Source organism: Patagioenas fasciata, chromosome 16 (genome assembly GCF_037038585.1).
Source record: "Patagioenas fasciata isolate bPatFas1 chromosome 16, bPatFas1.hap1, whole genome shotgun sequence".
Classification (NCBI taxonomy): Eukaryota; Metazoa; Chordata; class Aves; order Columbiformes; family Columbidae; genus Patagioenas; species Patagioenas fasciata.
The window spans coordinates 7,393,221-7,409,258 of NC_092535.1; the positions used below are offsets into that span (position 1 = coordinate 7,393,221).

Here is a 16,038-nt window from a genome sequence, read left to right on the forward strand (position 1 = left end):
CTCTCCTCTCACATCTTTGCTGACAAAGGAGGAAAGGGCAATACTTTTAGTTTGCTCTGTGTGTGCGTGTGCATGTGAATTATTGGATTACCCGATTAACAAAGAGAGAATTAATGACGTTCTAATCTTCTTGTGTTATTGTTCTTCTGCTCCGACACTGTGGCGCTCGTCTGGCCTTGATTACAAAGCATGTAATGAAAATCCCAGATCTGATCAAATCCCAATAACAGGCTTGGGGAAGAATCGGCTGATCAAGCAGCTCCTCTCTTCCAACAAAACCAAAGAAGCAGTAAATTGCTTTTCAAGCCTCTTGGTTGTGACAGAAAATACAAACAAAACCTGATTTGACATAACTAGAAAATAAACAATGAGGAAAAAAGTGACAACCCAGATTACAGCTCAGTCTTGGGAGAACCATGTGCAGAGTTGTCCCTCCTGCTTCCCAGGCTATGCGAGCCTTTGGCACAGGATCACCCCGTCCCCATTTTGGGACATGGAACTGAACTAGGCTGTTTTGCCACTGAGAAGCTCAGAGTAAAATCTGAGCTTTATAGTTTTTGATATTGTCCAATTCATGGGTCCAGTACAGACAGATGTTAAGAGATGGGCAAAATAAATCAAATTTCAGATTCAGAAACTCCTCCCTTAATGTGATCTTAGTGAATCTGGCCCTTGTAGTTGTCTGTATAAATTATAAAAACTTGTAAACCAACTTTGCAGTGATCATGGAGAAGAGCATTGCTTCAACTTTGTGTTTCAGTAAGGAATAGCCATGTAGATGCATTTTCTAACTGCTTTGTCAAAATGGCATCTAATTGATAGGGCTTTTAGTGGGTCCAATTAAATGGCACTTTGGGATTGTATTTCCATTTGTGTAAAAGTGATTTTCTTCAAAGTTGAATGTGTGAGGTTTCGCAAGCCCCATCAGCACGGTGCCAGCTCTGGCCATAGGGACTGTGGGACAGAGACCTTTGGGGTCCAGTGCGTGTTCCTAATCAAATAATCTCTCCCTGCCTTACCCTGCCAGTCCTGGGCTCTCCAAATCATCTCAGAAGCCTTTCCTACTAGTGATGTCCATGGATTGAAGTGAGAAAATGCATCTTTTCCTGTGGCTTGGAGTTCAGGGATTTTTTTGTCTCCAACAAATCTCTTAGCTCCTTCCCCAAAACGCATGCAGCAGCTTGCCAGCACTCTCTTGGTGCATTGCAATAATACTGAGGAGAGAAAAATCATCCCTAAATTAGGTTGTGTGAAGCAACCATAATTCCTCTTGTCATACTCTTACACCCTTTTTAAATAGGGAGACCAGCTAATAGGTGCTGATGTGAAGATAAGGAATAAACAGCATCAAATCTTCATGCATGCGAATAGCCCTGCCTCCTTTAGTGAGATGCTGAAAGGGATTTGGGGAACTGTGCTGGTTCGGTTCCTCTGCTGAAGGCACAAGCCCGTCTCCCGGGGGAGGCTCCAAGCTGTCGCAAACCTCTGTGCCAGATGGCAGCTCTCTCTGTGTCACCTAAAGGCAAGAAAATGCTCCCGACTGGTGTGAAAACCCCTTGTGTCGAGCAGAGAGGGTGACAGCGCTGTCCTGGCTGTCAGAGCATCGCTGCTTCCAATGGAGGTGCCCATCCCAAGAAGTTAGGGGTCTTCCTGGATACCCGAGCTGCACCTCAGTTTGGCCGCCCATATCCCCCTCTGGTGTTGCAGGAGTTTTGTCCCTGTTGTTTTAGTTTTGAGTCTTTCTGACTGTGGGCTCTGTGGTGATCTCCTCCCTGCAGATTACTCTCACCACCATCGGCTATGGGGACAAGTACCCGCAGACCTGGAATGGGCGGCTGCTGGCGGCAACGTTCACGCTCATCGGCGTCTCCTTCTTCGCCCTCCCTGCCGTAAGCGGAGGCGGCAGCATTGTGCTGGGAGGGGGGATGAGCTTTGTCCCTGGTGATGGTGGTTTAGGTTGGACATTAGGAAAAAGTTCTTCACCCGGAGGGTGCTGGACACTGGAACAGGCTCCCCAGGGAGGTGTCACAGCCCCAAGTCTACCAGTGTTCAAGAGGAGACTGAACAACGTCCTCAGACACACGGTGTGAACTGTGGGGTGTGCTGTGCAGGGACAGGAGTTGGACTCCATGATCCTTGTGGGTCCCTTCCAACTCAGGGCATTCTATGATTCTGTGAACTGCACCCAGCAACGTGATGCACCCGGAGACATCCCGACCGTGACTGCTCTGTGGCTGTTGAGTCAAAAAATGAGGGATAACCCTCTCTGACTGTTCACAACTCAGACAACGCTTATGAGCAAATGGGATGGGAAGTCTAGATTTGGTACTGCACAAATATTTATTGAAATGAAGCCATTTTTCTCCTGCAACAGTATGTTCTTAGGGGTGATGACACCTTTTCAGTAAATTAATCCCATCCCTTGTCTCAGTACTTTTGGTGTGTTGAATGGATCTCATTTTTTTCCCCCATGGGGATAATTTGCTGAATGCCAACACAGTGTGGTTATTTTGTATTTTATCAGTTGGCTGGAGGTAGTTTGGTAAAAGCAGCAATTCTAGTGAGCAAAGTTTGCTGCCGTGTCATGGGGACCGTGCCTGCCAGGGCTGCCCCGGGTGCAACCTTATCCTTCTTTTCCCCTATATGTTTGAAGCAAAACCACAATAACCCAGAACAAACCTTTAGAAGGAAAGTTGGCTGCAATTTTTAAGTGAAAGCTTAGCTAACACCCTGCTAACTGCACATTTTTGTTGTCTTCCCCAGGGCATCTTGGGTTCGGGGTTTGCTCTGAAGGTTCAAGAGCAGCATCGACAAAAACACTTTGAGAAGAGGCGAAACCCGGCAGCGGGTCTGATTCAGGTGAGGATCCCACCAGGGAGCCTTGGGGTTATGTAGTCCTGATTTTGGGGGGTTTAATACACTTGTAGGAGTTGGGGAGGAGATGGGCAGGTGAAAAATGGGACCGTGTGTGTGAGGTGCGAGACAGCAGCTGGTGACTCGTCTTGTCTGGGAACAAACGCCGGGAAACCAGCCATGGGCGAACAGCATATGTGATAGGCAAGCTGGGGAGAAAAGGGATGAAATCCAGCCCAGCGCAGCAAGACAAATGCATTAGGACAGTCTGTTTTCACCATTTTATTTTTCTTTTCCCCCAAAAAGAGAATATTTATACTAATATAAAATTACAATTGGGAGCGTTTTCTTCATGATAACAGATGTCTGCGCAGTATGTTGCCCTTGATGTATGCCTTGAAGATTTGAAATTAAGAGTCATTTTACATTCCCCTGCTTCTTTCTCTCCAAATTTTTAACTTCCTAATTGGCAACACCACCCATTTAATACCTGAGCTCTACCTGGCAGTGAGTGCCTAGTACCCACGGCATTTTTAGCTGGGCACATATGGGCAGGAGGATCATGGTACCACCCCAATGTGTCATGTGTTAAATCAAGGAAAAAGCAGAATGTCAGAACCATCCCATAGAAAATAGAGGGAGGATGAATATTATAAACCGAGGACAGTGCTGGCCATGCCTGAGTCCACAATCACGCTGTGTTGTCTTGTCCATAGGCGGCTTGGAGATTTTATGCCACCAATCTGTCCCGGACGGACCTGCACTCCACCTGGCAGTACTACGAACGCACCGTCACCGTCCCCATGTACAGGTACCTCCTCCTCAACCTCCCTCTTCCATTGCCACCTTCGTGATACCGCTGCCTCCATATTTATTTTTATCTGGATACATAGTTTTGTCTATTTATTTACTTTTTTTAGGTTGAAAAAGTTGATTTCAAGAGCTGGTATATGCTTTTTCTTTTGGAATTTTTTTTCTTTTAGTTTTTTTTGTGTTTCTTTTTGACTTGATTTTAATTTCCCTGCATTTTTTTTTTCTTTTTGTGTCTGTGTGTGTACATGCTGCTCTTTTCACCTTTATTTCTCCACGTCTGCTGGTAGTTGCATTGTGTTGTGACAGTTGCCGTGCCCAGGTGTGAAGATCTCCCTCCCGAGCTGCCCTGGACCGTAGGTAAATGCCACTGTCCCTGTGCCCTTGCCTGGGCTCCTTGCTGCTCCAGCTGGTCTCTCCTGGTCCTTCTGCCTTTCAACAAACTTCTGTCCCTCCCTTGACTGGCCCAACGTCTTCCCCAGGTGCATTTGCCCTGATTCCCCTTTTCCTTTCCTTTTTTTTTGTACTCTAAGAGGAGAAAAAAGAAATCAGGATTCAGTGAGCATTTCCCTATTTCTTGCATTTCATTTATCCATCACGATGTGTTGACATGAGTAGGGAAGGACAGCAGAGCCATGACGGATGATGCTGATAAAGCAACGCTGTGTTTTAGCAGCATCCATCTGGCTTGCACTAAGGAGGGAGTAACTCATCGCACCCAGGCAGCTTTTTCAGCTGAAATGACACAGGTTAGAGCAACGCTGTGGGAATTCGGAGCCGTGTGAAGACAGGGACAGGGTCCCCTGCTATGCCTCACGGCCATGGAGACGTGGGGAAGCTCTGCATCCCCCGTGTCACTCGCAAGGTTGGTGGCATCAAGGACAAGGCTTCCTCAGAAGCTAAAATGCAAAATGTTCCTGTTCATTTGCAACTCCATATCACATGGCATCCTGGGCAGGGCTGTGCATCCCTTTCTGATGTGATTTTAGGGGCTGGCCAGCCCTCTCTAGGTTTGTAGAGGAGTCAGACATGTTGGGTAGATATTCCTGCAGCTTGGCAGGGTTTTCTTGTGTGTGATGGGGCTCCACATGCTCCATTTTCCCAAGCAGGGCTCTGGTCCAGCATGGGGTTGTGCTGCTGCAGGTGTGAATTCTGTTGTGTTTTCCCATGTTAGTGATGCCTTTTAGCCCTCGAGCAGACAATCTGGATATATTTCCTAGGGTCAGCATTAGCCTGTTCAACCATCTTAAAAACCTGTTGGAAGTCACATCATTGTGGTCAGTAAGTTTTCATTGGATTCATTCCCAGTGTGTGTCTGATTGGTTGCTTTTCTCTAGAGACCTATGAACTGACTTCAAGATTTTGTTTTTAAAAAACAAAAACAACAAAAAAAAAGAACACAAAGCAAGAACCCAACAAAAAAGAACAAAACTGTTTTCCAATAGCATTAAACCCACCCCCATTGAAACTCTCCCACCCAGTATTTGATGTTCTTGTTGTACATTTGCAGCGCTGGCTGAGATCAGCTACTGGAGGGGATGAGGACCAGAGCCTGGTCCAAAGTCTGCTGCAAAATGCACAAAGCTGATTTCAGTGGACTTTTCCAGGTTTTTCTGCTGTTTGAAAGACTGAACTTACCATGCAGCCAGACATACAGTGACACCCTTTTGCATAGGGACATAGTGCGGTAATTAATCCTACTTAATCTGCTTCTTAAAACTTGCATTTCTCATGGAGCTAATATGCATAGGAAGAAAACTAAGCTAAAGAGCTCCATAACAGGCTAAATAAAAACTTTGGGGTGGAGAAAGAGCAAAAAAAAAAAAAAGTAATTTGATGAAGAAGTGCCCAACTATCTGGGATAAAAAGTCAGGACAAAGTTGTCACAGGGTCACAGGGTTTTGCTGGCTGGTGCTGCAAGTGCTGCTCCCAACACCAGCCCCAAGCAGCAGCATCACCCTGGGTGTCCCTGGACACAGGTTTCTGATTTCCTGGTTCCACCCTTAAATCCCAGCTCCTGTTTGTGTGCAAACAAGTGAACATCACCTGGGAGAATGAGCTGTGGGTGCGCCGATGGATTCAGTGGTTGGGCAAATTGAAATTTTTACCAAGAAAGCAGCGAACCTCTCCTGAATGTATTTTGGGTGCAGTCAGATTAATTGGGGGAAAAAAAAGGGTGGCAACTGTATGTTCTGGCTGCAGCTTCCATCACTCACACTGTCCATCTCTCCTTGTCTACCCACTTCGCTAAGGCGGCACGTTGAGGCGGTGGCTGCTGAAGCGCACAGTGTGGTTAGGAAGTGGGTTGGAGGAACGTGATGTCCCCATCTCCTTCCTGGGTTTCTTGGGGTGATCTGCAGTCACCCCAACCTTGGCAGCCTTTCTGCTCAACACAGGGCTGCTTATTCCTCAGAGCAGGAGCCCTGTGACTTGAGCTTTCCCGTCTCCCCAAGGCATTTCCAAAAAGACTTGGCTGCTTGAGATGAGCAAATTGGTGCATATGCCTTGGAGGAGGTGACGTGTCCCCAGAACATCACTCAGATCACTGCAGTAGAGCTCATCTCACTCGTCTGGGGAAAGTGTGGTGGCCTCTGGGAGAATCTCAGGTGTTTAGTCTTTAAATTCAAAATGTGGTGGAGCCAAAATTGAAATATGCTCCTTTGCATGCAGGTGCGGTTTGGGCTTGTGATGCATGTGTAGCTTGATGCACCCAGGCAACGTAACCTGCAATGCAGCAGCCACTGGATTTGCTGAAAACAAATCTGCTATTTATTGTTGTTCATGAGAACGAGGCCTTGATCTCAGCTGCATTCATATATTGTTGTTCGCTATAAGAACCCACCAGCACATCATGCCCAAGAACTCCCTGGCTGATGGGACCAAGGGCTGTGGATGCCTCACGAAAGGTTTCTCAGGGTTCCCCACATTTTCCCCTCTCTGTGGTGCTGGTTTGCTTCTGGAGTGAGGTGCCAGCTGCCTGTCCCCAAGGGTGACATGTGCGGGACACGGGTGGGCAGTGGTTTGGCTGCAGCAGGAGTGAGCTCAGCCCACACTCCCGTGCTCACCTGGTCATTTCGCATCTGCTCCAGGGATACACGTCGTTCATATGCTAATTTTCTTTATTCTGTTTCTTTTCCCCTTTCCTCCACCCTACCTTCTCCCCACCCCTGTTTTTCTTTCTCTTATCCCTTTGGTTTTCCTTGGTGAAAACACTTGAAAAGCACGCAAACGCAAACGTACGGTGCCTCCAGGTATGAAGTGCATGTGACTCTGAAACTGTGTGTCATGTCACTCCTTGTTCTTCATTTGGGACTGTAACCTGCAAAGACTTCGATTACAAAAACAGAAAAAAAAAAACAAAATAGCAAACCCTGAGGATCAGTTCTTTCAAAGGAATGAGTGAAAGCTCAAACCAGACCCCCCATCCTGCTGCCTACAGACTAACTCCATGCACCTCCATGTACATTTTAGCTATTGGTACACACAAAAGTTGGGAAGCTATCTGCCAAAATGCTGATTTTTAAGGAAGAAGAATGGGAGAGTGCTTGATAAGTTTGCTTTTTTTAAGGATGATTTCTTGATGGTCTGATCAACCTCCTCCACTTCATACAACACTTAACAAGAAAGCTTCCCTGTCCATACATCCATTTTTCCTCTGCCATAACTCCTGTATTTTTATCTTTCTCTAGCCCTTTCCCCATCCTTCATTGTGTCACTTATCTCACTCCATGCTATAGGAGCTGTGCCCACCAGATCATGCTGGGTTTGCTGAATTTGCTGGTGACACCATGGGACATATCAGTGGTAGCACAGAATAAAATCACAGTAGGAACCATGGCCACTTTTGAGGACAATTTCTGTAGGCGACAGAGATCATTCATTTCTTTTCGTAATCCAGTCTGACTTTTGGGAAAGAGATGTCCCACCTCAGCAAGAACTTTCTGTTTCAGTTTTTTCTTCCAAGACTGACCTGGAGCGAAGCAGTTGTTGTGACCAGTTGTTCATTGCGACTCAACCTTTTGGGATTAATCTAAATGAAAAGACCTATATGTGACTGGGTAGAATTTATTATAAAAAATGTTACCTCAGGTTCTGCAGAAAAGAGCAGATTTTCAAATCATGGACATATTTTATATGAAGTGGGTATCTCAAGGTGTAGTCAATATTATAAGATGGGGAGTAAATAACTTGTATTTCCAGACTGTGGGACAAGCTCTGTTCTTAGAGCAGTTGAAATCCTCACTAGATGCATGAATGTGATTTAGTGCCCAATTTCCAAACCTTGTTCCAGTTTTCACAGATAAGTTTTACAGCCTTAGTAAATCACACTTACCACTTTGTGTGTTCAATTTACAACAAACTGCATCAATGAATTGCAAGTATAATATGAATGTATTTTCCTGTTGTCGGGAGCAACAGCCTGTTTTGATAATCAGATATTCTTATACTTCTAGAAGTGAAATAAGAGTGTGCCACTTCCCTCTCATTTCTTATATTATTTTATAAATTTCATAAATGTTCTCAGTTTTGAAAAAATCACTTAGGCTGGAGACGTAAAAATCATGGTTAGGCTAATAATTGGCTCCTAATAGGAATTCTAACACAGCATGGAAACTCATTTAAGTTCCCATCCCTGTCCAGCATCCATTCCCTTGTCACCATCTTCCAAATTGCTCATACTGGGGCTGTTCAAAAATCATCATTGTCTCTATGTCTGTGTGTTGTGGTGTGTGTGTATGTTTCTGTATGTGCTCCTACCCACTGTTGTGCGATGCTGTCGTCCTCTTATTGTGGATTTTTGGTGATGTCCTGGCCAGACGCATGATATCCCCACCGTCCCCAGCTGCTTGAACATTATCTCTGCTACCAGGAATAGCAAATTTGCTGTCCCTTTGGATGGGGAACTGGCACCCTGAGTTAGCGTGGCCTTTCCCTGCACTGTGCTGGGTGCTGTGGGCACCACTGGGTCCCCTGCAGCAGCCACTGCCTTGGAAGTGTCGCTGTGGTGAGTGGCTTGAGCTGTGTGTGTTCCCAGGGCATGTGGATCTTCGTCCCCAGCTCCCCTTTAACCAAAACGTCCTTTCCTTGCTAACAAGTGACACACAGACCAGGAGGAGAGAGAGAAAATGTGAGATGCCCCAGCTGGAGGTCTTTCTTCCACATCTCTGAAGGACATGGTGGCAGCTGTGTCACCTGTCCCCTGGGCATGCACACCAGAGCAGGGTGTTCTCCATCCAGCATCATACAGCAAAGCTGAAAGGACTGTGCGGAGCCCTGCATTTCTTTGAGGTTCTGGTGAAATAGTGCAGTAGCTCTTCCCCAGGCTGCTCTTAGAATGACAGGTTAAACTGAACATTCAGTTCAGATTAAATTTTGGGTCAGATACATGGCTGGATTTACGACCATTTTTAATAATTATTGTTTCAGTAATTTTTTTTTTTTTCTATCACACACATACCAAGCCCATCACCCTCCCACAGAAACTGTGAATATCTGCTTGTGTGTCTTCACCTTTGCATGAAAGCATCTGTGGTGGCCCAAGAGGTTGTCACCTCCAGCATGGTGGAGACCTCATGTTATGGGCTAATGCGAAGGAAGAAGCTTCTTTTGGGATCCTGAATCCTTCAATTTGTTGAGCTAATGAGCTCTTCAGCTCTGAGAATGCATCGGTGGGAGCCCTGGATTTGTGATCCCGGCTGGAGAAAGCAGGGCTGTTGTCCTGTGTTCTACTGGCTGTGGATCTCCCTGAGGAACTTGCTAAAGAAGAACAGTCTGTGCATCCTTCGGTAACTGCGAAGGACACTTTGTGCTTGATTTATGTACCACCTTCTCTCATCTTGGAATGAATCTGCAAGCCCTATGATGAGTTTGAAGGCAGGTAACAGCCCAGCTTCGTGCACTGCTCCACTGCACCAAGGTCAGTGTCTTCCCAATGGCTCAAGTGAAGAGGATCATCAGTTCCCCAGATCAGGATGTGCTCTTCTCTGGATGGAAGCAAACAGAGCTAGATTGGGGAGCCGAGCCAAAGTTTTCAGTCCTATTTTTATTCTTTTCTCTATACTTAAGACTGGAAAATTTTCTGATTGCCTCTGTCTTGTGAACTGCAGACCTGCTCTGCTGAACAACTGTGGTTTTGGGGATGAGTTTTATGCAAGCAGATGAGAGACTTTTCCGGTTGTGTTTTGGTTGGGCGTATGGTGTGGGGTTTTTTTTGTTTTTTTTTTTTTTTTTTTGGTTTGGTTTGTTTTTTTTCAGTTACAGGAAAACTGTGAAACTATTGGTTTCATAATGGCTGAAAAAATGTGGGTATAAGTATCTTTATTTTACAGTTAGAAACAGCCCTATTTCTTACAGCACATCAGCCAAGACCAGTCTGTTACGGGAGTGTTGCCTCCCTTTCCTTCCAGTCCTACGTTTTAGTTTCAGCAGGTCTGTCTCGTTTTAATTAAAACCTACGTGGTTCATTTTCCAGCCGTAAGTCTGTGCTGTGCTAGGGTTGTGGCACTTTGGGCTGTGGCTCCAGCAGCAGCCCCTTGTCCTCCTCTTTGTCTCTGCAATGATGCTTCTCCTGCTTGCCTGTCACAGCAGCTGCTCTGCTGACTCGGCACCCTCTGGGCACAGCAATGGCATGTGGCACTTCCATGGTTTGACAAGGGCACACTGGTGGCCCAGAAGGGACTTTGCTTTAAGCCGTGGGATGACCCCCATTGGCCTTGACCCTGAATGCCAGGTCCCCAAATAGGTGCTGCTTTTCCCAACCATGTGCCCTGTCCTCCAGCCTCCCCGGACACCTCCAGCTCGCATCTCCCTTGGTTGACAACTTGAGTGTGAATGTCAGCATTAAATATTTATGGAGCAAGCCCCAGTCTCCCAGGATCTGAGAGGAGAAAGCAAAAGTGGATATAGGCGATAATTCAGTGGCTTTTAGCACAAATCAGGACAGGTGATAACGTGTTTGTTCTTTCATTTTTTTAGATTATTGACCAGGATTCTCATTGGCGCATTCTTTTTCTTCCTGCAAAAGGAAGGAAACCTGTGGTTCCTAGAAGGCAATGATGCATGTTTTTGCCTGATTTTGGGGCAAAACCCGACATGGACAGTAGGGAAGTGGTTAAACTTGATCCCAGAGCACACTGCTGTTTCTCCTGGGGTGTTCCCAGCCTCAGATCCCTGTTTTCTCTGCCCCATAACCTCAGAAACCCCAGCAGCCACTTGTTTTTTGGGAGGTTCAAAATCTGGTGGTACAGACAAGTTTCTCTCTCTCTCTCGCTGTCACCTTCTGTTCCTTCCCCCACTGCTCTGCTGTAGGGCACTGTTGGCAGTAGCAGCCAAACCCCTCTCCATCCTTCCCCAGCTGTCCCCCAGCTGCAGTTGGTGGCACAAACCTGGTTCTAGTTGAAAGGAGAGGGCAGCAGGGGAAGTTTCCAAGACAGGAGGCTCTGAAATCAGCTCTGCCAGGATATTAATGGTCTTTATTTTCTTCCTCTAGACTCATCCCTCCTCTGAACCAGCTGGAACTCCTGAGGAACCTGAAGAGCAAATCAGGACTGACATTCAGGTTAGCAGCAGAGTAAAAACAGCTTGGAAAACACACATTTTGCAACTTATTTTTTTTTTTCTTCCTGCTTTTTGCATATGGACAGCCTTGAAGATGTGAGAGGTTTTGGCAGCTGGTCCCCCATGGGTCGTTTAGCGACCTTGTCCCTATCCCTCTCCTGTGCTGTACATGAATTTCTTCAGCCTGACTTGGCTCTTGAGTAATGTTACGATGTTTGGCTGAAAATGCAAAGTCATCTTTTCAAAGGATTTGACTGAGGTAGTGTTCTCAGTTTTCCTCTGACCTTTCTGGTCTTCACCACCCTCAGAGGAGATTCAGCCCCATGATGTGTTAGTTCATTCCCTGTTCCCTCCAGCCTTCCCTCGCCTCCCCCAAGAGCAGGCGAAGTTGTAGAAGTGAGAAGTTTTTGCTAAATTAGCTGTGATGTGGTATACACGATTGCCTCAGAAGTCCATGAGTCCTGCAGCTTAGCTGTGTGCTCAGGAAGCGTAATGCTTATTTTTTTTTTAAGCAGGTGAGGTTGCCCCATTTGGTGAACGGGGATTTTGCAGACCCAGGAGGGATGGAGAGGAGATGCTGGCTGTGCCGCTGGGGTGGGATGGGACCTGCCTCAGGCTGTGTGTCTCCCTAGAGAGTCGAGAACTGTAGACTCATGGGTCAGACTGCAAATTTAAAATGTGTCCGAGCTAGTGACTGAGGCTGGGCTTCCAGGCTGGTCTGAGCAAGGAGCAGAGGGTGGAGGGGCATTTTTTTGGGTCTCTCCAGGCTGCTGCCTTCAGTCGAAGGGAGAGGAGTCAGGGTCTGTGCAGATCTCAGTGTGGAGGCTGGGCCAGGGCTGGGACAGCATCGCGCTCATTGGGATTTGAACTCCTCCTGCCTGGGTCTTCTTGCAGTCTGGTTTGTCCCGTAGACCATCAGGTGTGAGGGAACACAGACCCTTATCTGCTGAGAACCATAGTCTGCTCTGTCTCTGGTGGGGCTGCCGGGGCAAGGCTGCTTCAGGGCCCCATATTAAATGCAATTTCCCATGAATCAGAATAGTTGAAGGCAGAGCAGGTTTTCATTGTTGCTGGAGGGAAATGCCACTAAGATGCTTGATCAGTTAAGGGATTTGTTTTCAGTGTGGCCTTATCTTGGCTTGCAGTGCTATGTTGCAGGTGTTGTTCTCACTTTGTCCTCAAAATCAATGATCTTTCAGGAAAATCAAGTGGTTTGGGGACTCCACATACAAAAATTGTGGCTCCTGACTCCCTCCATGTAGCCTTTGCCAACTATTATGGCAAAATAGCTGGCAGAGGCTTTGGAGGCAGAAGCCCCCGCTGGGGTGTTGGGGTGTCAGGGCTCTGTGCTCCTTCTCACCAGTGCCCCCCAGGACCTTGCATTAGCACTGTGGTGCAAAGCACCAAGAGACCTGACATTACCTCTGTCCCAGTGGCTAGGAAGGAAAATCAAATGCGTGGGAACCATTTTAATCCTTCTCTGTGCGCAGGAACGAGCCAGGGTGGTGCATTTCCAAAGGAAGGGGTCGCTCCCTGACCCCACAGAAGTCCTCCTGTGCTCACACAAATCATACAGCCGTCAGGTGTCTCAGTCACACGTGGGCATGAGGATGGGTTGAGATAAACTCTTCAGCCCTATGTTTTTGTATGTGTCTTCTCTGAGGTTGTGTGAGTCTTCAGTGATCTTCTGTCCGGGCCAGAAATTCCAGGAATTAAGTGCTCCTTTCCCTTTCTTCTGTCCACAACTTCCACTTAGTTGTATTGTTTGGTATTGTCCTTTCGTTATGTTTTAACAGTGAAGCAGCAGCAACATCTTTTGCCACCTGCCACCATGCTAATGTACTATTGCTTCTGTTTAAAGGAAAGAGCAGCAGCCTGAACCATCGCCAAGGTCTGTATCCCTGCCACCGCGCCATCCCCATGCATTACCCGTAGATCTCTGTGTCCGTGTGTGCGTGTGTGTACAGTGTCGTGGTGCCGTAGAGGGAAGCATTCTAGGTATTAACGTGCTTTTTTTCTGTGCTGTGGCAGTCCGATGTATCTGCGTGTTATGCTGGACCTTAAATCATCTCTTTCTTCCAGTCTGCCTGGGGCTGTAGCTGTGAGGACAGTGAAGCAAGGGGGGCTAGAGAGGGGTGGGCAGAGCTGGCAGGCACCTCTCCAGGGTGACAGGAGGGCTTTGGTTTATGCTGCTTTTATTTTATTTTAAATTTTGTTGCTGGAGTTGTAGCTGAAACAGTATAACAGGCTGAGTGCCCATGGGTAGGTGATGCTTTGCTGACATCTCCATCACCCGCCGCCACACCAGGCAGCGGTGATGTGGGGACACAAAGCCATCACTGTGTCACCAACTTCTCCTGAGCCCCTCATGCTGCATGGACCTGCTGCTCTGTGGGACGCAGGAGGGTTCTCTGACATGGCACGACATTGCGTGGCAGAGATACCTTTTTTCCACCCCGTTCCCTTTGGCCTCCCCAGCTCTGGGTGCAGCACGGTCCCTGCTCCATCCTCCCCCGCCTCAGGCCACTGTGCAGAGCGTGTCCAGCGGGCGCCTCTGGGACAGGGTGAGCACCTTCCAAGGGCGCCCCGAGACCTCACCTGGGGAGAGCTTTTCTCTATTCACACGGCTCAGGGAAAGCAACAGGGCTGGTATTTGGGATACTTTTAGGATAGTTTTCATGCCCTTAGAATTATTTAATTTGGGAATTTTTTTCCCCCTATATTTTCCCAGTTCTTTTAAGAAGTAATGATTTTTCTTGAGAGGCAAGATGCAAAAGTGATGATCTGTGGAGATCATCGACTTTCAGATCTTCTATCTCATATCTCAAAACAGCTTACAGCCTAAATATTATGAACATTGAATATGTTTTCCAAAAGCGTAACTAGAGCCTGGCGTTTTGTAGATGTAACTTTCTGCTGTGCCTTTTAACTTATAAGAGGCCAAAACTAATTTTTCCCTGGCACAAAAATCTAACCAAAGATATCTGGGTAGATATGGTGTGGACTAAAGGGAGGAAAATGTCATCCATCCTTCCCCCTCTCCACTCTCTTTTTTCTGTTTTTCAGTTGAGCTTTTCTTTGCAAGCAGAACTTCTGTAGCACTCCATCCACTTCCCTGCCAAATAAACCAAATCTCCAAGGTCATGTTTCAACTATCCAGATTTTTTTACTTTCCTAGTTGAGGTCTCAGCCTGTGTAACTGGAGCAAAGGTTTTATTAAACCTGGCAGCACGACATGGGAAGTGCGCTTTGGGAGCAGAGCAAGGCTGAAATCTTGGCCACTCGCCTGTGGCATCAGCAGGGTCAACATTTCATCCCAGGGACCTGGCTGTTCTGCTGCCCTGTCTCGTACTTTGGGCACATCAAAGAGTAAATCCACGTTTCTCGCAGGCATCTGACTGTGCAATGAGATAAAATCTCTGTGCAAGGCAATCAGCTCCGTAGCTGAGGAAATCTGAGGACCGACAGTCCCTGATTAGGTCCTACCAACCAGCATCCCTGCGATCGCAGGCACTGGTCTTATTTCTGAGGCAGTAGTCTTAATTTCTTATTTTGGAATCTCAGTCCTGTCTTGCAGGCTTCATTTTTACCAGGTTAGACCTAGTATTTCTTTGCAGAGACTGCAGGTTTTGCCCTGTTCATTTTCCATATTACTTTCTTAATCTCGTGTCCCAGAAAAAGGAAAAATAGCCTTTCACTGCCCTTATTCAGAGTATTTTTTACTGTATATAGCTCCTTCATCAGGGTCATTTCCAGATGCTGCTTTCCTAAGCCTGTAGTGTATCCATCTCTTAAGACACTGCTGGATTTTGTTGCCCTCTGTTGTAAGATGCTAAACCTGAACACAGGAGCGCGTAAGCTGAGGGTCTGCAGCTGCCGTGTAGATGAATGGCATTAGAGTGTTTTCCGTATTGTTTAGTTTAGCTGCCACAGCAGAATCAAAGCTCTTTCCTTCTGTGTTTCATTAGTGCAATTTCAATTCTACCTGCTCCCACTGCCCTTTTCCATCTGATACTGTCTCAGACCTCAGGAAGGAATTTTTACAATAGTTGCTGTATTCAGGGAGCCCCAAATCACCTATTTTCCCAAATAAAAGTTTCTGCATTGGTTTTATATTCACATCCCAACCCACACACTTTAATTTCCAACAGTCTCCCAGTGATGCTTGGAGTTTGTTATCCTGCCCTAGAAAACTCATCCTGTATCTCAGCCCCCTGACAGTTCTTCATCCAGCTGTGCTCTCTCACTGATGACTCTCTCCCTTAGGAAACTTCTTGGGATGAATCGTCTCTCGCAGCAGACCCCAGCACCACACTTTTGCTGCTTTAGCTGGTGAAGAATTTGCCTTTTTTTCCATTGATGTAAGGAAACATAATCTGTCATCTGGAGATGGCTGGATCTTCCTCCCGTTGTAGTTATGTGCAGCGAGTGGCTGATTTCCTGTATCACTCTTTCCATACCTGATCCACCACAAAGTCCTTAAAGAAAACAGAACAGAAACAGCCTTTTTCACTATTTTGCATCTTGATATGTTTTGAGTTAGAGAAAGGATGCTGGCATGGCTCATGGGAATGTGATGTGCAAGACAAATGTCACTTTTCAAGGTTGGGAAACATCCCAAACACCCTGTGGGGCAGCTTTGGGGATCATGTCAATGCACCAGTGGTGATGCTGCCCTCTGGCTCCGGTGCTGCCATAGCCGTGCAGATTTCTGCTGGTTTCTGCCAAGCAGGCACTGGGACAGCTGCTGCCCTAAGTGAGAGGACTTGGGGAGGTGATTGGGTTAGTGTGATGCAGTCTTGGGGTCACCTGGAGTTA

The 16,038-nt window shown here is 46.8% G+C and overlaps 1 protein-coding gene across 12 annotated transcripts in view; it reads left to right on the top strand.

Annotated features, from left to right (window-relative positions):
- KCNQ2 (potassium voltage-gated channel subfamily Q member 2) overlaps window positions 1-16,038 on the top strand; it is a 73,792-nt gene that overhangs the window by 26,804 nt on the left and 30,950 nt on the right. For 5 of the 12 annotated variants that reach the window (XM_065849920.2, XM_071815771.1, XM_065849919.2 and 2 more), the window contains exons 6-11: window positions 1,779-1,889; window positions 2,764-2,859; window positions 3,570-3,664; window positions 6,885-6,914; window positions 11,153-11,221; window positions 13,082-13,111. In XM_065849920.2, the coding sequence (XP_065705992.1) occupies window positions 1,779-1,889; window positions 2,764-2,859; window positions 3,570-3,664; window positions 6,885-6,914; window positions 11,153-11,221; window positions 13,082-13,111 (431 nt within the window). Of the gene's footprint in view, window positions 1-1,778; window positions 1,890-2,763; window positions 2,860-3,569; window positions 3,665-3,953; window positions 4,024-6,884; window positions 6,915-11,152; window positions 11,223-13,081; window positions 13,112-16,038 lie in introns of those variants that run through there. The other 7 variants (XM_071815775.1, XM_071815776.1, XM_071815770.1 and 4 more) reach the window with 3 other exon arrangements.